This window comes from Malania oleifera, chromosome 10, assembly GCF_029873635.1.
Source record: "Malania oleifera isolate guangnan ecotype guangnan chromosome 10, ASM2987363v1, whole genome shotgun sequence".
NCBI lineage: Eukaryota > Viridiplantae > Streptophyta > Magnoliopsida > Santalales > Ximeniaceae > Malania > Malania oleifera.
The window spans coordinates 87,320,897-87,340,718 of record NC_080426.1 but is presented as its reverse complement, the minus strand read 5'-3'; the positions used below and the strand labels follow the sequence as shown (position 1 = coordinate 87,340,718).

Here is a 19,822-nt window from a genome sequence, read left to right as displayed (position 1 = left end):
CATTACTTGTAAGGTTTAAAGTTGCCCTTTCTAGAATTTAGTTCAAATTAGACCCAATTCACCCCCTTTGGTTTTCATTTGGGATAGAAGTCATTATATAAACGGATAAAATAGGGTTATGTCTTTTTATCTTTTTTTAGGCAGCTTGTTAAGAACTTGACCAATAGAAGTAGTTCTAAAAATCTCATTTCACCTATATTTCTTAAAACTTAGCCAATTATGATTACGTAAGGAATTTTTTTTATCAAGTTCATCCAAGTAATAATACATCTAGTTTTATTTTGTTCAATGTAATTTGAGCAAGTAGTCATTATTTTCGACAATTTCATAAAGAGATTTTCTTGTTCTTTCATCATTACACCTTCAAACAAGGGCAATTTATGGGAATCATATTTGTTAGGGAATTTAACATTAACGTAAAAGGTTGAAGGTAAAAAAATAAACTAAGAAAAGACTAAACCAATAAATAAAGTAAGAAAAGGGAAGTAAAAATAGGTTCTTGTTAGGAAATTAAAGAAGAAAAAAAAGGCATCTCACAATGACAGAGCACGTCAAATAAATCCAAATGGATTGTCTCTCTCTCTCTCTCTCTAAACACAGTTTTTTACTTTCAGTGGCATAGGATGGATTCATAATGTCATTCCTTGTTAGTCTTTTACAAAAAAAAAAAAAAAAGGGGTCTTAGTCTCTAACTAGACCCAAAAAAAAAAAAAAACAATCTCTTTTAGAAGAATATAGGGTGATTTGGTGGTGTATCCATTGAAATACAATCCTAGTCTTGTAACAAACTAAAAATTATCACTTTTAACAATATGGGATGGAAATGCAATGTCTTTCCTTATATTTATTACACATTAAAAGATTATCTTAATTTCAAACTGGACCAAAAAGTTTCATCCTCAATGGCATAAGACGGATTGGTAGTGTCTTTCACTATCATCTTTGTGCATTAAAAGAGGATTTTAGCCTTGGACAATATTAAACTTTTTCACTTTTAACATTGTAGAGAGGACTCGTGGTGTGTTCCTTGTCAGTTTTATACATTGAATTAAAGGATGTTCTTAGTCTCATACTAGTTCAAATTAATCATTATATTGCCTTTTGTTGATGACGAGGAAGTCTTAAATGGACTATATACAAATATTTCAAAATCTCATTTTATTGAAATGGCAATGTCACTTCAAAAGAGATGGAAATTCTACTCTTTTGAAGGCTTCACTCTTAGTGTTAATTGGTATTTTTATACAACCACACATGTCAAAATTTAATTTTTCAATCCCTAAGGATATGATTAAATTTATATTTCTTTTAAGCTCATTATATGAAGGGCTATAATAAGATCATGTTTTGTTTGTCTATTTTATTTTATTTTTTTTACTAAAAGATGATGGCACCTCCATTTATTTATTAATATACCCTCACTTTTGACGGAAGAATACCACAGTTGTAAAATAAAACAAAAGGGAGAGTACAGAAAAACCTTCCAAAAAAAAAAATCAACACCAGCAACCAACCAAAGTAGGACAATAAAACTAAATAAAGAGGATAAAAATATAAACACAACCAAAATCAAGATAATATGACAGCGATGACTATAGACAATTTATCAGACCAAAACTTAATTAAATTCTAGCATTTTATGCTATCCAAAGACCTTTTTGTCGCAATAATAATACATTTCAATGTTATTTTGCTCAGTTTCTCTTTTCTTTCTTTTCTCCTTAAGAACAAGCAAATAGTCATAATTTCTTCTCTATTGAGAGCTTTGGCTTCTTTCCTTCTCCATGCCTGATCTAAATAACTACCATCCCATTTCATTCCCCTTCTTGAACACTCTGGATTTTTAAAAAGCAGAGAAGTAATAGAGTTGCCAAACTTGACTTCCTTTTCAGCTTTTTCTAGAGGATGTCATAAAACAGTAAGATCCTTATTTGTAAGAGATGCTAAACAAAGACATACGATGACTAAAGATACATAATATTATCATTATATGGTTCTCTTGATTTATAACAAGAATTTCATCAACTATTGCCCCTCGCGCGATCACTTCCTTGCTAAAAGCGAGAAGGGTCAAGTGTGTTGTCGGATGTCCCCTCTTTGAAAAATAAAGGAGGAGGCTAAACTTTATTCAATTCAAAATTAACATTCTTTCGATTTATAAGCTGCAATGGAGATTAACAAAATGTTCCAGAGGAGAGAGAGAGAGAGAGAGAGAGAGAGAGAGGGGAGGGGGGGGGGGGGGGGACAAAAAACAAGAAACAAGAAGAGATGCCACCACCAAATATTTTGGACAATCCTTTTTATGACTAGTCTTCATCTTCTCATCAGCTCCTCGTTGGGTGTGGGGAGCGAAAAGAAAAATACTCGTAATAGGAGAGGGAGAAAATTATGAGGCACAACACAACCTACGTCGACTTTCTTTGATCGCGAGAGGAAGAATTTAGCCTTCTAACAAATCGTCCCTGCAATGACACAATGAGCAACATGAATGACTGACGATAGAAGCAACTTTCAGTGTTTCATAAGGTTTGCCATTTAAAAATTTTAACCCAAGAATTTGCATAATGATTAGAAACTTACTATTCGCATTCCGAATCTCACCGATTCATATCAATTCCACACCGAATTCATTTGAATCTTACTATGGAATTGGCAAACAACTAAGTAGTTGTTGAATCAATCAATTCACTATTTTGAGCCTACCAAATGCAGTTGGCTCTGATTGATTTAACAGTTGTAAAAATATTTTTTAAAAGAAAAGGAGAAGGCAAGCATCTCCGCTTTATTTATTTATTTTATTTATTTTCCAAGTCCACTACTGCATTCATAATTGGGGAGGTGGAATCATAGAATATACTGTGGGAAAGCTTTCTAAAGCTTCAAATTGTCATAATCACCCACTCATGTGGTGCGAATTTCGACGGCTGTGATCAGCCGATACTTAGCCTTGTGACCCAATTTCTGGGACCAGTCACTGTTATCCAACGTATATTTGTCGCAATTGTGAAAACACATATGCATATATGCATATATTTCTTTGGGTTTAGAAGAAAGGAGTACCTTCATTCTGGGCCGTTGATCCGCATTGACTTTTCTGACTTCGTACCTGATCTTCTTCGAGAAGAGGCGGGTGCGCCTCTTTTCCTTGTAGCGCAGCACGCTAGCTTCTCTCACTCCTCCGCCGCCCTCCTCCGGAAACAATTCAATCTGCGCCAGCCTGGCCTGCCCCAAATGAGAACTGATTCAGTGCTCCGCCGCACATGCACATGTGATTTAATTAATATATAAACAATTTTTTATCTATTAAAAGAATAGGGAGGCCTCATCGGGATCGTTTCCTTTTATTTTTTTTTTGGAAGGGACTGGAAAGCCATCAGACTCGGCTAATAACGAAAACCTATTTAACAAAGGGCCTTCTTATTAACGAAAGGGCCCACTAGCCGACGAAAGATCTGGGCCTGGGCCTAGGGCACCTTTTTATAGCATGTTTAAAGAGCACACACCTTTTCATCGGCAATATATTTTTAACTTTTTTTTGGTAATAAATAAAGGAGCGCGTAATAGACACGCGCCTAGTTTAACACTTTATAGGCCCAATGAACATCGCCGAACAAACTGGACTGCAACAGCAGTTTATTGAAGTTTTGGGGTTTTGTTTCCCGGCGGTAGAGGTGAAGAGAAACGTACAGAGGCATCACTTGCTGCCATGTCGGAGCCTGGTGGGATTTCGTCGGAGAATGGCGATCCCCGGTCGGACCACGCGTTCATAACGTCTTCGTAATTCAATTTCAGAAGCAAGCTGGAATTTGATTTCTGAGTTGAAATCTCTCCTGCCGGCTCCGTGCTCTTCAGCTTTGGAATTGAATTCTCTTTGACACATTCTCTCTTCTCCACCGCCTTCTTTTTCTTCTTCCTTTTCTCTGGGGAAACTTTGTTGAATTTGGGTGAGATTTGCCGAATGTCTACAGCGGGAAACCTGAACCAATCTCCCTCGTCAACATGTCTCAATGCTCTCACTCCGCTTTCCAATCCCATCCCAAATTCAAATCTCCCGCCAAGATTCAATCCCATGGCTTCCCCGTACCAAGAATCCAACTGCCCATTGTACTCCTGCATCGAATTGTTGTTTACGCTTAAATTCCCCATGATACTGTCGATGCCTTCTTCGATTTCCTCATCCAGGATCGACTCGGCATCCAAGTCCTCCTCTTCGTACCCATCGCAGGGTATTGAACATTTTCCTTGGAAATTGCTCTCCACAGGACTTCGGCAGGGCTTTTCTTCGCAGGAATCCACAACCTTTTGCTCGATTTGAAAATTGGGCTTTTTTTCTAGAATGGATTGGTGGAGCAGGCATCCGGGGCTGTCGACCATCCGAAAGGGTGAAAGCAACTCCGAAGATTCTTCTTCAAAGAAGGGGTCCTGTGGCTTAGTGAATTGGCATGGTTTTGTGAGATGTTTGGTTGAGAAGATGTTCGGGTTGGCAGTGGAGAGAAGGGCTGCAGCCTCATTGTACGTCTGATTCAGGCGCTTTCGAGGGGTTCGCGGTTTTCGGGTTGAGATTGCAATGGGGGAATTGCTCGATTCCGAAAGAGTTGAAGAAGGAGAAGATGAATGCGAAGTTCGAATCGAGGTGGAAGGGGATTTCACAATTTCAAGCTCAAAACCGTAGGTTCTTCCGCCTCCGCTCAAGCACGAAGACATCTGGTGATGACTAACTCAACACTTAAAAAGATGCAATTCAGCAAATAAGCTTAAAGAAACATTCAAATTTAATGTCCAGAAGCACAGAAGAATGGGAAGATTGGGGGGAGAATTTTAAGTCCCAATTCCAAATTTTCATCCAATTGAATGAGAAAAAGAGCAATATTGAAAACAGAAAGAGCAGCTGTTGGCGGAATCTACAGCCACGGATGAGAAAATGCAAGAATCAAGCTCGCAGCAGATTCGGACGGAATCCTCGGCGCAAAAGGTACAAAACCCTAAACCCTAACAGTGCTTTCAGCAAAAGTCCTACAACTAGAAAAAGTGGAAAATGCCAAAACCTACGAGAATATAAAATAAAACAGAGAAAGGAAGAAGCTAGACCCCTATACAAAAACCCTAAAAAAAAATGACCACGTTGTAGCAGCTGAATCCTGCGAAAAAGTAGCCATGTTGCCTTCTTCTCCAGGAATCAGATTGCCATGAAGAACATCGGAAAGAACTCCAGAACACACAGAAACAGAGCTCAAATTGGAAGCACCCTGTTTCTCCCTCTAACCAAAAGCCCCAGAAAAACCCAGATGAAATCCCCAGTAAATGGACTCACAAAACCCAAAAATCCAATGTTTTAGGAGATGAGTTTTGCACCAACGGAATAAAAAAGAAATTATCTCAGAAAGAAAAGTTACCCAATAAGGGCATCAAGGACGCGAAGTGGAGACGGAGAATCCAGCAGTAGGAGCAGATATGAGAGAGGAAGGGGTTGTTTATGGTGCGTGGCGAGGCGGTCACGGGGAGCAGAAGACAAAAGGGAAAGATCCGTCGAGAGCTCTCCGCAGAAATAGCAGTGAGCCTCTCTGCCTCTCACTCCTCTACGCTCTCTCTGGAACGGGGTGAGAGACTGATGAACAAGTGTGACTGTGCCAGTGAATGACAGTAGAACGGAGGATGAGACAAGGCTGGTTTCAGCAGTTCAGGCTGTGGACCACTCTCTGCTTCTTTTCTACCTTGTCTAAACTCTAAACAGTGCGATTACGGCACTTCATTTACTAAAACGACACTGCCATTTTTAATCGCTCGCGTTCCTAAATCCTCTTCCCTTTATTTTTATTTTTTATTTTTTTAAATAAAAAAGAATGCTTCTGCCAATTTCATTTTATTTTTTATTTTTATTTTTAAAATGATGTGTTTGAAAGCTTGAATTTTTTAGGCCTTTTAATAATATAACTCTAAATTAAAATATAGTCAAAAAATTATACTAAATTTCATTTGAATTCACATAAAGTTTTAATATGTTATCAAATACAATTTAAGGATCGGTTTAGTATTGTCTGTTTCTATATTTTTTATTTCAATTTTTTGTACCATAAGAGAAATATCAAATACAATTTAAGCAACTATCTAGCATTATTTAAATTTTTATTTTTTTTGTATGATGAGAGAATATACTGTAAAAACATTTATCCATGCTGTTAATTTTATGTTTTTATTATTGGTTTTGACTTATTTTTGAAAAAAAATTTAAAATTTTTTTATTTTAAATTCTTTTTCAATATACTATTAGAATATTCTAATATCTAAAATTATGTAAGTCTTTTGGTGACATGTGGAAAAAGTCACTGTAATACCATTAAATAATATCTTGTACAAGTGATAAAACTACTTTTAGCATCAATACATAACAAAAATTGGTCCATGTAGTAGTAGAAAATATTTTTCATTTTTTAGTTTAAATTTTTTTATATAATTATTAAAACTGTTAACTTATTTTTAAATTTTTTAATATTCATATTAAAAAGGTAGAAATAAATAGTCTATTTAAATATGTAAAATTATTTTTTTTTTTTTTAGATTTCAAAATAATTACCAAAATACAGCTTGTTTTGTAATTTTTTTTTTTTTTTACATATGATAACATTTGAAATAATGAATTTTGATTTATGCGAATTAAAAAAAAAAAAAACTCTATACATAATTCACATAAATTAAAGTTTAAAATCTAAATTTCATGCTTTTGTATGCAAGTCAGAGTTAGAAATCTAAAAAATAAAAAAATGAAAAGATGTTTTTCATTTTTTTTGAATTAAAATTGAAAAAATAAGGTAATTTTTTGTAATTATATAAAAAATTTGAAATGAAAAATAAAGTTGCTTTCATAGGCAAACAGTGTCAAAATTTTTTATTTTTATTCATTTACTTCATATAAATGTTGTAAAAAAAACTAGCTAAGATTTTTGTAATTTTTTAAAAAAATAAAATAAAAAAATAAATTTTTTTTACAACTAATCTAACCATAAATTTCATTAATATGGTTAAATTAAATTAATAAAAATAAAAATAAAATAGGATTCATTTTTTCATTGGCCATGTTAAATGGGTTCACACATATAGTTGCATTTATAAAAAAAATTATTTATAAAATAAAATAAATATATTATAATTATTATATTTACAAGCATAATATATATATATATATATATATATATACTGTAATTTCGTAGGTCTGAGCTGGGGTATTTGGGGTAAGATGAAAGTCGGAACCATAATCGTGGGCATGCCCGGATATCCTGACATGGACCGTTCCAAGTCATGCCATCCATACCACCTGCAGAATTGCTTGGGGGAGCATGGGGAGGCTTCTTATCTGATGAGGTGGCGAGATCGCATTGGCAGCCCGAGATTTTTAGGGCTGACGTGGACATTCATTTATGGGATGGCAGATTTGCAAGAGGATGTTTTGGGGAGGTGACAGAGGTAGGATGATGATTTTGAAGCGTCTTTTTGCGGCCTTCGTGTGTGGCTTGCGACAATCACACGTTGGAGGGTTTAGCTTCAATGGCTCGCGATTAGATTGCTGCATCAGCTTCGTCTACGGTCCATATAATTTTCCAATTGTATGGATTTGTGATGCCCCTCCTCCCAACTCTCCATTTCAATTTTTGAATTTGATTATCACTAATGTAGCAGCTGGGCCTGGGCAGGGATGGGAACAAAATTTTAAAATCAAATCCGCAAAATTGAATTGAGAAACTAGTTCAAATTTTCTTTTATCAAATTAAACCAATATATTATTAATATATGAAAAAAAAAATTACCCTATAATATTCATAATTTAAAAAATAAATTAAATTAATTTTGATCAATTTAAAACTTGGATTGATTATATATATATATATATATATATATATGTTCTAATAATTTTAACTTATATTGTCTATTTTATTTATGTTTAAAAATAATTGCAAGTAGTTTTTGACACTTCCATCTCATGCTAGTGCAAGTGCAAGGTGTTTGACGTTTGACGTTTGCTACAAACACATTTTACGAAATGCCCAAATGGTCCATCCCCATGTTCCACGTAATAAAGCTTATATTTATCTCTTTCCCAGCAAAATGTATAAATATCTGGAGGTATTTTTTTTTTTTCTTCCAGTTTTAACATTTTTTATTAACAATTATTTAAAAATAATTTGAATTAAACTGTTTTCCCAAATTAATGCATCTCATAAATCACCAGTCCATCCAGCACGTGTTAAAAATAAAAACACTAGATGCCCTAGCGATTTTTTATGCACACCACAATCTGTTAGCGAAGTTCAATGTGATCGAGGTGGGCTTAAGCTCTTTTAAGCTAAATTGCTTATAGACCGAGTATGGAAGTAAATTCACACTCGCTCCCAAATCTAAAAGAGCCCTATCGATAGTCTAATCACCAATTACACATGAGATGGTGGCAGCACCGAGGTCTTTAAGTTTTGGAGGAATGTGACCTAAAAGAATTAATTCACATGCTTGGTCAGCTTGACTTGTTTGTTTATGTGCACCCTAGACTTGCTCTTTTGGGTGCACAAGTCCTTCAGGAACTTGGCATGCGCAGGCATTTACTTGATCGTATCTAAGAGAGGAATATTGACCTTGACTTGCTTGAATGTGTTCATAATGGACTCAGTATTGGTTTCCTTCTTTGATTTTGAGGGTGCATGAAGGGGTGCAGGGTATGGCACTGCAGGAACAGAATGGGGAAGCATTCCATCAGTGAAGAGGGTAGGTATCTTGGTATTAGTTACCGAATTGGAGGAAGGAAGATTACATGGTTCAGCATCGGGCTCTTCGCTCATCTTCTCCTTACCCTTTCCATGGTCTAACTTCTCCCTAACCCTATTATCTACCTCCCTACCACTCCTAAGAATGGTCACAGCCTAGGCTTGCTCATGATATGTCAAATGACTAGCATCTGGCTCACATTCTACCCCGTACTAGCCCTTACGGTTCACTAGAGGCTGACTTAGCAACTTACCATCATCTTTCAAACTCAAGGATGTAGCTAGTTAACCCATGGTGGCTTCTAGTTTGTAAATAGACTGGGAGTGGGAGTGGAGTAATTTCCAATCAACTCAAGGATTAGCCTCGATGCCCTTAAGGGCTTTTAATACTATCTCCTAAAAATATCTATCATATTGGGGCTGAGAAGGAGATGGTGGTTGAAACACTGATTGTCTAGGGGCAGACATAAGAGGATTTTGAAATGGGTGAGGAGGTGGAGCAGTAGGTGATTGCTAAGGTCTTTGATCTTGAAAACCCAAACCTTGTGGCTGCCAAAAGAAGTTAGGATGTTTATTCCACCCAGGAATGTACTTGTTAGGGATCATTGGTCAGCATGTCATACCAATTATGAGTGACCTTAACTTCCTTCTACACAAACTCAGGCGTGGGAGGTGCATGGGGGCAATTATTATAGGTGTGAGAGGGATCACAGCAGATGGCACACACCTCTGTACATGCCATAGGTTGAGGTTACGATCCTAAGGACAAGAATTGATCTAGTTTTTCACAATGGTGTGTAGCGTGGGTGCTAGGTTATGGCCTGCGGCTAACTCGTAAACTCCCTTAGGATGGGAAGAGGAAGGTTGGGATGGTCTACGAGCAGCAACAATATACTGCTGAGAATTCTCAGGGAGGGTCTCAAAAAGAGTCCAAGCCTCATTCTCATGCTTCATGAGGAAAGTACCTCCACAAGATGCATCAACCATGACTCTATCATGCTCAGCTAATCCTTTATAAAAGGTATGAACAAATTGTCACCTAGGGACTTGGTGATGTGGGCATTTGCGTAGAAGGTCCGTAAAGCACTCCCATGTCTCGAAAAAACTGTTACCTATCTAATTGGGAGAAACTGGTGATTGCCTTCCTAAGCTGGCTAGTTTTGCCTACAGGAAAGTACTTTTTCAAGAATTCGTGTTGCATGGTGGCCCAATTGGTCACCAAGTTAAACTTTGAGGAATTCAGCTAATATTTGGCTTTGTGAGGCATCATCACTAAAGTGAGGTATACAGATAGTGGAACAAATTTCAAAAAACTTATCTAGATGCTTGTATGGATTTTCAGTCGAATTTTCAAAGAAATTAGGGAGCATCGAGATGGTAGAGGTCTTGATTTCAAACTGCGCCACCTCGACATCTGAGAACCGGATGCAAGACGACGATGTGTATACATTAGGTGTGAAATAGTCCCTCAAAGGCTGAAGAGGTTGCTCCTCCACTGCTGGTTGACAGGGAGCAAGAGGTTCCAGATTTAGGTAAGTGGGAACCGATTAGGGTTTGGCCATGAATTTAGGTTCAGAGGACTCGGCTAACTCGAGACTAGAGGTAGATTTCCTAATCGACCTGCGGGATCTCTCAATCTCAGGGCCTATAGGCACTAACTCAGGATCCAAAGAGCGCAAACCCAACATATACAAGTTCAACACACAATCAAGACTTCAAATATCAAACAAAAATGAAAAACAAAAGAAAATAAAGAAAAAAAAAACACGTAATACACTACACTAGAAATTGGCTCACTACCATAATTGACTCCCCGTTAATGGCGCCAAAATTTGGTAGGCTCGCCAAGGCTTGGGTCGTTAACTACCAAAAATAATATTTATAACCTAACTAAGCTCAATTTTAGTAGAGTAAGGAGTGAGTCGGGTGTTGATCTTCATGGACTCCGTGCAGTTGTTTACTGATTTTAGCCTAGTTTACTATGCTTTGCATGAAAGGAAAAAAGATAAGATTTTTGAGTTGTTTTCTAAACTACACAATCAATGAAAGTAAATTGTAATTAAAATTACTCCTAGAAAGCGAGTCTCAAATTATGAATCCATCTTAGGTTGTTGTTCACGATAACTATGTCTGGTTTGCTATTCGTACTAAGTTAGACGGTCAAGTGAACCATTTGAGTGGCATAGGGTTGCAAAGGTGCACTAATCGTCCAGAGCACGATTAGGAACCAAGGTATACCCTATCCAGCAAGCACGAAACACTCTATAGGAACGTAACCTATTACATATAAGTGACTAAATCCCTAGCTATGCTATCCTATCCCCTAGGATTTCATCATAATCAAAGAACTAAATGTGCATGGAAATTAAAGACATGGTATTTAAATTATAGAATTGAAATCAAAGCAGAGTAAATAGACAAGTATTGAAAATGACATCAATTCAAGCTCGAAGGCCTATCACTAGTAAACAGGATTACAATTGAGAACCAACTAATCTACGCAGTAGAACACAGAACTCGAAGGTTGTCACAGGCCTTCGAAGAATCTGAATACAAACCAGATATGGAATTGAAAGAAAGCTATAAATCTAATCTAAATGGCACCCAAAGACACTCTAGGTCTGTCACTAACCAAAAAAGGGCCAAAGGGTAACCCTAATCACATATTTGAAGTTTGGTTTAATACCCAAAAGGGTTTACAAGCGTTTGAATTCAAATCAGGAAAGCTTTGGCAGAATTCTCGCGAAACAGGTTTTGGATTCAAGCACAGTCGACCAGGTTGCACCCTAGTCTTCCCTTGGTCACACCCTGGTCAAGACTCTTGGGAATTCTAGGGTTCAATCTACAGGCTTCCTCAACCTAGTCGCACCTCCAAGATCTCCTGGTCGCACCCTGGTCGAAACTTTTGGGATCTCTACTTTAGTCAATCTTATGTTCAGCCGACTTGACCACCCCTCAAGGTCTCTTGGTCGTGCCATTGGTTGAAGCTCTAAGCATCTCCACTTCAGTTTGGACTCTGGAGTCTTCATTTTGTAACATGGTCGTCCCTTGTGTTTGTTGGTCACACCACATAGCTGAGCAAGGTCTAGTTTGCTTTGATGAACTAAGGCTTTGGGGACTTGGTTAAGCACCTCGTTGAGCCTTGTGCTTCCCAATTACTCCCTTGGCTTCTTGCATTGCTTAACTCCTCGGTTTTAACTTCATTTTCCTGAAACATGAATAAACCATGCATAACTCCAAACTATGATAAGAAAGGGTAAATACAACATAAATGAGAACAAAACATAGGTAAATGGGGGCCTAAAATAGTGCATTTTAGGGACACATTAATAAGCCAACTGATACTCCAGTTTTTCATAATAATAAACTTGGAGAATATTCAGATCAAGTGCCAACAGACAAAGAGAGGTACCAACGATTAGTCGGGAAGCTCATCTATTTATCTCATACCCATCTAGATATTGCTTACGCTGTAATTGTATTGAGTTAGTTCATGTACCGTCCTAGTGAAATTGCTTACGCTGTAATTGTATTGAGTTAGTTCATGTACCGCCCTAGTGAAGACCATATGGATGCAGTAATGTAGGTCCTTCGTTATTTAAAGTCCTTTCCTGGAAAAGGGCTTATGTTTTTTAAAAAATAATCATTTGGATGTTGAAGGCTACAGGGATGCTGACTGGGCATGAAATATTTCGGATAGGAAATCTACATCGGGCTACTTCACATTTGTAAGAGTCAATCTTATTACTTGGAGAAGCAAGAAGCAAGAAGAAAAAACTAGTAGCATTATATCCAGTGCTAAAGCTGAATTATGAGGAATGGCTTAGAGTCTTTGTGAATTTCTCTGGCTTAGAAGGTTGCTAGCTGAGATTGGCTTTGCTCCCAGCTCTGAAATGAAGTTGTTTTGTGATAAGAAGGCAGCAGTTGACATCGCCCATAATCCTGTCTAGCATGATTGCACCAAGCATGTTGATGTGGATAGGCATTTTATCAAATAGAACCTTGAAGAAAAATTATTCGGTTTCCATTTTTCAAATTAGAAGACCAGTTGGCGTATATACTCACGAAGGCAATATCCTCTAAGAACTTTTATAACTCACTTGACAAGTTGGGCATAAGAGATATCTATGCACCAACTTGAGGGGGAGTGTTGGTGTGGGCTATTAGATTAGGGAAATTATGGGAACCTATTTAATATAAAATCCCAAATTTCTAGGGTCAACCATGATTTCAACAAAAAAAAAAAGTTAGTTATAGCCTAGAATAGCTCTTCTTTGTATCTATAAATAAATAAATATATATATATAGTGTGTGTGTGTGTGTGTACTCAAGTTATAAAGAAAAAAGGAGAAGACATCCATTTTAACAAATAATAGCCTAGAATAGCTCTTCTTTGTATCTATAAATATATATATATAGTGTGTGTGTGTGTGTACTCAAGTTATAAAGAAAAGATATAGAAAAAAAGGAGAAGACATCCATTTTAACAAATAATATGTTGAACTAGATTTAGAGGTTGTTTTTGTTTTAACATCTCCATCTGAATATATTCACCACACACTTGATTGTATTAAAATTTTCACCCACATATGTTTAACATAGTTTATACTTTTGCTGTAAATAAGATAAATTTTTCATAATTTTTGAGAAAATACGATTAAACGTGATAACTATAGTAGCAACTAAAATTTTAATAGCTGAAAGAAAGAATTAAACATAATTTGGACAACATTAAGATATATCAAATTTCAAACGGGAGCTACGGGCTGAACAAAACCAAAAAAAAAAAATGAACTCCTCCAATAAAATTAACACGATGCTTAAATGAAAACATACGATATAGTAAGTGTCATATGGTTGTGTTCACATATCATCCAGTAGGATCCACTATTTGGTGTATTTACATTTGATGAAAGAATCACGTTAAAACCTTAGCTTCCCATATGTGTCTCAGTGGAAGCAAACACAGAAGCTGTGGGCTGAAGAAAAATATAGCTTCCCATATATGTGTCAGTGGAAGCAAACACAGATGCCACTTTTCTTGATAAGAATTCAGGATTTTCAAAATGAAGTTTCCAACAGATGTAGTTCCCTGGTAATCCAGATGCAGGTAAAGGATCGATGGGGCATATATGATTAGTTGGTCCCAGATTTCATTTGTACGTATTACGCATATATAGTTGAATCGAGAAACATGCATGCACGCAGCCTTTGCCTATATCTGATGTGCTTTGCAGGCTATCCTGCAAACGCGGCCCCTTGCTAGCTTTAAACCAGATTGGCTTCTAGCTTCATTTCTTTTGAAAGATACAAGCTAGGCTGCTAGGGCCCGGCCGGTCAGTGTGTGGCGTGTGCGTACGTACCCTGCAGCTAGATTAGCCTTTGAGTTCATCTTCTTCCATCTCTTTCTCAGTGAGAAAAGGATGCATGGGCATGGGCATGGGCATGGGCATGGGCATGGGCATGGGCACCGGCACGGGCCACATTTTAATTTTGGAATTTTGCATGTCTTAGCCTGCATCCCATACCAACACATCAATGGATCACAAGCCAAATTCCAGAAACGGACTCTCACTGTTAAATTCATTGGGCACTCTTCATCTCTCAAACTCTTTTAAGTATTGTTTGAAACACGAATATATATATTTTAAATTTTTCAAAGGGTTAACATTTAATTTTCTTAATTTTTAATGATATACAACAACTCTTTTAGTATTGGATATCTATATAAACAAATAAAATGACAAGAAAATATGCAGCAAATTAAGAACAAATTTTTAATTTGTTAAAAGGATTAACATTTACTTGTCTTAATTTTTAATGACATACAACAACTCTTTTAGCATTTGGTATATATAAAAATAAATAAAATGAGAAGGAAAATTCTTCTATTATTTATTTTCTCAAGTAAAATTCATCCAATCGGGATATAATTACTAGCACATCCTTTGAGAAAAGACTCACTGTGTGGCGCATACTTAAAAAATGAAAAGTTTTTATGTGGGATATTACTTAAATGGAAACAACATGCATGATTAATCAACAAAATCTATTTAAATATGTCTTGATCATCGATCTTACTGCTAGTATAAGGCTTGATAAAGTTGGCCATTGTGATAGGCAAGAACTGGGAGAGATTCTAAGGCGATGGGTAGATTACATCGGGGTTAGGGACTCAGGGTCATGATGAAGCAGTTAGTTGATAATGAAGAGGACTTGCAAATCAATGGCTAGTTGATGTCCAATCTAAATTTCTATTGTTCTATTATATCATTTTTTGCATGAGATAAACATTAATCTGGTAGGGTACTATTGCCAATGGGGTGATAATTAAGAAGAAGTCCAATTGATATTGTTGATTTTACTGTAATCCCAAGAGGGGGGGGGTGAATTGGTATTTTAAAATTTTTCTCTCCTAAGTCAAATATCTAGTACCAGTATTACACAATCGTAGGATCAATGTAAAGCAAATAATTAAATAAATCAATAAATGCAGTTGAAATTAAATTGCGTAAATAAATTACTCAAGCATGCACAGTAAATCAAGTAGGACACCAGATATGTTATTGAGGTTCAGCAAATGTGCCTACATCCCCACCTTGGCTCACAAGCATAAGAATTCCATTACGGCTCACTTAATGGGTGGAGTGGCACCTAATACAACTAGGTCAATTGATGAGGCTGACCTCAACTTATACAATCATTCCGGGTTAAATTATCACCCCTTTAGGCCACGCTTGGAATACAACAGATTCACAATACAATTTGTGTACAAAGTGTATGCTTCTCAAACAAGAAGATTTTTACCAGTATAATCAACACACTACAGTATGATAAGATATGATAAGCTCAATGTAGTCTTAATATCTACTCTCAAATATAATTCTAATATACCAATCAGAATGTGAGAGTGTATGTGTTAGGATCTTTGTGTCAAAATAATAATATCAAACAAAAGATGCAACAACAAAGATCTTCAGTACTCAAGCAAATATCTCAAAAAAAAAATTCTCAAAAATAAGCACAAGAGATATTTGAAATCGGTTTGTAAAAATTATTTCACAAACAAAATACAATACAAGCTCTTGAGTATTGCAATTATGATGCAAAACTCACAAGCTCTAAGGAGTTTTCCCACGGAAGACTTATTGACAAAACCTCCAAGAAAAACTCTAAGCTTACTCTCAAATAAAAATAGATCCCAATCAAACATAACAGATGAGAGTGTAAACCTTATAGGATAATCACAAGAGCACTCTTATTAAACAGTTTTTGCAATGAGGATGAGTAAGAATGAAAGATGACAACTTGAATATGAGAAATAGGGTTTTTGAATTTTAGAGAGAATTTGTTAATTATATTTGCCAATTGATTGGTAATCCATGCAAATGAGGGGGTATATATAGACACCCCAAGAATTATAATTTTTTGGGACCTATCTTGTATTTTTTGAAAAATTTAAGTATGGTTAATAAAAATTAACCTTGTTTTAACCTTGGTAAAATTCAAGCAACCCGAGAGGGTTGGTCGAACATTTTTAAGGTTCGGTCGACCAGGTTGCTCAATTCAGTCGACCAGGGTGTATATGAACTAAGGAGATTGTCGACTAAACTTGAGGCGATTTCAGAACCTCCGAGGTTCAGTCGACCAGGTTGAGCTCGATTGACCGAATTGGGATGTTTGGTAGACCAGGGCATTTTTCTTCTTCAAGTTCGGTCGACCAAGACGTTGGGATATCCCTACGTGCCAGTTCGGTCAACTAGGGCGTTGCTACTTATTTTAATGATGGTCAACCAAATGGTCAAATCATTGACCCTGGGGAGATTCAGTTGATTGAAGTGCTATGTGTGTTCAGGTTCGGTCAACCGAACACATGAAAATTGTGCATTTGAGTTTTAAGTTCCTGTTGAAGTCACCCCTACTCATATAATTATTACTTCTATGTTATATGGGGGGTTTTTTATGCAATATATTTGGACCTAAGGTCAGTCTAAGGTCTTTGAGCTTATCTGTCTTATCATGCATGCAATGCATTAATTATTATAGACCATTATTACTTAAATATTACAGACCCTTAATAAAATGAAATATAAATTACAACAAGAAATTTGGGTTTCATTTTCTTTCAACTTCTTGTGCACCATATGATACTTTCAATTGATCCAGTACACAAACTCGCCAGACATTAAATACTAAAATATTTATCATAATCAAAACGGGATATGACCTATAAGGTCAACAATCTCCCTTTTTTTTTTTTTATGATAACAAATACCTTATGCAAAAGTGAGTACAACCAAGAAAGGCTCCCCCTGAAACTATGCATAAGAGAAATGTAAAGATTTTAAAATTCAAACATTTTTCAAAAAGTACCCAATTTTGCCTCTTCTACCCTTTTTGGCAACAGCAAAAATGGCTACTGTAAATAGAAGGAACGCAAGCAAGGCATTGAGTATGAATCATTTAAATTCAAGATATAGTTGGGAAGACTTTTATAAAATTCAACAGTATGCCGTTTGAAAATAGAGCATTTCCCAAAAATATCCGTATGGAAATGACCTGATTGAGTTCAAACTTAATATTTATCGACAACTAACAACTCAAGTAGTCCAGTATGAATCAAAACATAAAACATAAATATAACTATCAACATGCAAGTGATATGATAGCCATGCATTGCATACCACAAACATATTCATAAAGTATAAATCAATGATAGATTTAAAGTTTTTAGAGCCAAATGTTTCCAGGATAAGAAGCTTCCCCTAAGTTTGTGCATTCTATCAAATTTATATGCGGCATCTTTACTATACATGTTGGCCTTACAAGGTTTAATACTCCATTTTGATGCTAACAAACAAGTAAGACTTAACATGCTTTTGTTGAGTTTTATGTTTTCTCAGGAATCCATATTGAAAGTATTCATGTAGCATGGATCAAAGTCTGAAGATCATAAGAGCATGATGATTAAAGAAAATCAACGTGAGAGCTCAAAGTCTTAATTAATGAAGAAATATCAAGAGGGTTTAAAGAGATGAAAGATCAGATTATTCTGAGAGATCAGAGACTAGCAACAAAGAAAGTTTAGAGCAAAGAAGAATTTTTGAACACTTAGGACAAGTCTTTGTAAGTACTTTAAGTTTATTCAAGTATGAAGTTTTCATTTTGAAGCTCATTAGGCAAATAGACTTAGAGACCTTAAGATAATAACTTGGAACATGTTTCCAAAATTAAAACAAATTTATATTCCAAGTAACAAAGAGAGAGAAATCAAAAAAGTGACTAGAAAAGAAGATCATTCAGTTGACAGAAGACTGTCTGTTAATAGACAAACGACTGGCTAAATTAAAGGCTTAAAATTGAAACACAGAAGCATGACAGACGACTGTCAAGGCTCAGACAGACGACTGTCAGTGAAAAGTGAGAAGATTGTGTAGGTTTCACCAGACGACTGTCCATCTTATATGTTACTGAAAGACTTAAATTTACACATGGATAGACGACTGTCACCTTATAGACAGACGATTGTCATCTCATATTCTAGTGACAGACGACTGCCACTCAAGGGACAGACGACTGCCACCTTTCTGCCTATGATTTTTACCGTTATATTAAATGGACAGAAGACTATCAGGACTTCACAGTCATCTGCCTCGCGGCATTTTTCTGTTTTCCAACGGATGTAATTTTTGAAATTCAAATATTTGGAAACTCAAATAAGTTTAATATATGGAAACAAGTCTGAGTATCCTTTGGGGAACAAGCAAGAAGGTTTTATACATCTATAAATACCCCTTAGACACATTGATTTCATAACCAAGATCATTAAGAACTCACAATCTTCTGTCATACTCTCTTTTATTCTGAATTTCTGAAAGTGCTTCATATTGCTCTCATCCTTGCTCGAAATTAAGAGAAGTTCTTGCTGAATCTCACTGTGTTTGATCATTGAGTTGCTAATTCTTTCATTGAAAGATACCCACGGTGATAAGTTTCTAAGAGCTTCATTCTAAAATTCATATTCTAAATTTATTGAAGTGCATAAGTGTTTTAAATTTTTACTAATCATCTTTTTGAGGAGCAAGTTCTTGTACGTATTATTTTTCTATCTTTGTAACAGGGCTTGTTGATGATTTGAGTATTGAATCGTTGGACCAAACAAGGGGATATTGTTTGGAGAAGGCGGGCTCTAGCCTTACCCAAGGAGTGCCTATAATTGGTTTTGTTCCAACTAATAAAGGAACTATAATAGTGAATCCTTTGGCGTTTTGCCAAGGGCAAGGACGTAGGCTGTGTTGAAAGCGAACCTCGTAAAAATCCTTGTGTTCTTCTTTCTCTACTCTACTCTTTTATTTTTTCAAGGATATAATCTGCGTGGTTACTTTAAATTTCAATTCTGAATGTTTGGTTGTTAAATAGACCGGAAGGTAATTCGTTTTGGATAAATCAGCATTGATTGCGGAAACCAAAAGGGACTACATTGGTTGATTATCCTTGACCTATTAATCTGAAAGTTTATTTAAAAACTGAACATTGGGAAGAAGAATAATTGTGATACAGGGCTTATACTGAGTGCAGCAAATTTTCACATATATTGTTACATAAATTGAGAGTTTGATTTTGTTGCGATTGATTGTGATTGTTTCTAATATTTACAACTTAAAAGAACTAATTCTAAAGGAACAATTTTGAAAAAAAAAACCAATTCACCCCCCCTCTTGGGAAGCTATTCCTAATTTCAATTGGTATCAGAGCCTAGTTATAGTAACTCCTAACAAGAAACTATAAAAAGATCAAATGGCAAATATAGGAGTAGCACCCTTCGGTGAAGGCCAATCCTCAACTCGTCCACCAATTTTTTGTGGACATAATTATACATTTTGGAAAAAGAGAATGCAAATCTATTTCCAACACATGGATTGGAAAGCATGAGAAGTAGTTATGGATGGAGACCTTATTCCCACTAAAATAGTTGATGGAAAACAGATTCCAAAAAAAAAAAGTGATATGATCGATTTAGACTATAAAATGCTTCAAATCAATTCAAACGCTATAAATGCTTTATACTGTGCCTT

The 19,822-nt window shown here is 35.9% G+C and overlaps 1 protein-coding gene and 1 non-coding gene across 3 annotated transcripts; one reads left to right on the top strand and one right to left on the bottom strand.

The window, feature by feature from the left end:
- Positions 1-2,079: 2,079 nt before the first annotated feature.
- LOC131165476 (protein CHLOROPLAST IMPORT APPARATUS 2) lies at positions 2,080-6,096 on the bottom strand. 2 transcript variants are annotated; one of them, XM_058123325.1, is made up of 3 exons: positions 3,688-6,096; positions 3,061-3,222; positions 2,080-2,462 (listed from the first exon to the last, which is right to left on the bottom strand). In XM_058123325.1, the coding sequence occupies exons 1-3, from the start codon at positions 4,702-4,704 to the stop codon at positions 2,406-2,408; spliced, it is 1,236 nt and encodes a 411-aa protein (XP_057979308.1). In that variant the 5' UTR covers positions 4,705-6,096; the 3' UTR covers positions 2,080-2,405. The 2 variants fall into 2 exon arrangements, with proteins under 2 accessions (XP_057979308.1, XP_057979309.1); XM_058123326.1 differs by lacking the exon at positions 2,080-2,462 and having other exon boundaries at positions 3,067-3,217.
- Positions 6,097-9,792: 3,696 nt separating this feature from the next.
- On the top strand, positions 9,793-9,899 carry LOC131167164 (small nucleolar RNA R71). The gene has a single exon (XR_009140023.1). It is a non-coding gene; the product is annotated as a small nucleolar RNA R71 (small nucleolar RNA).
- The last annotated feature ends 9,923 nt before the right edge of the window (positions 9,900-19,822 follow it).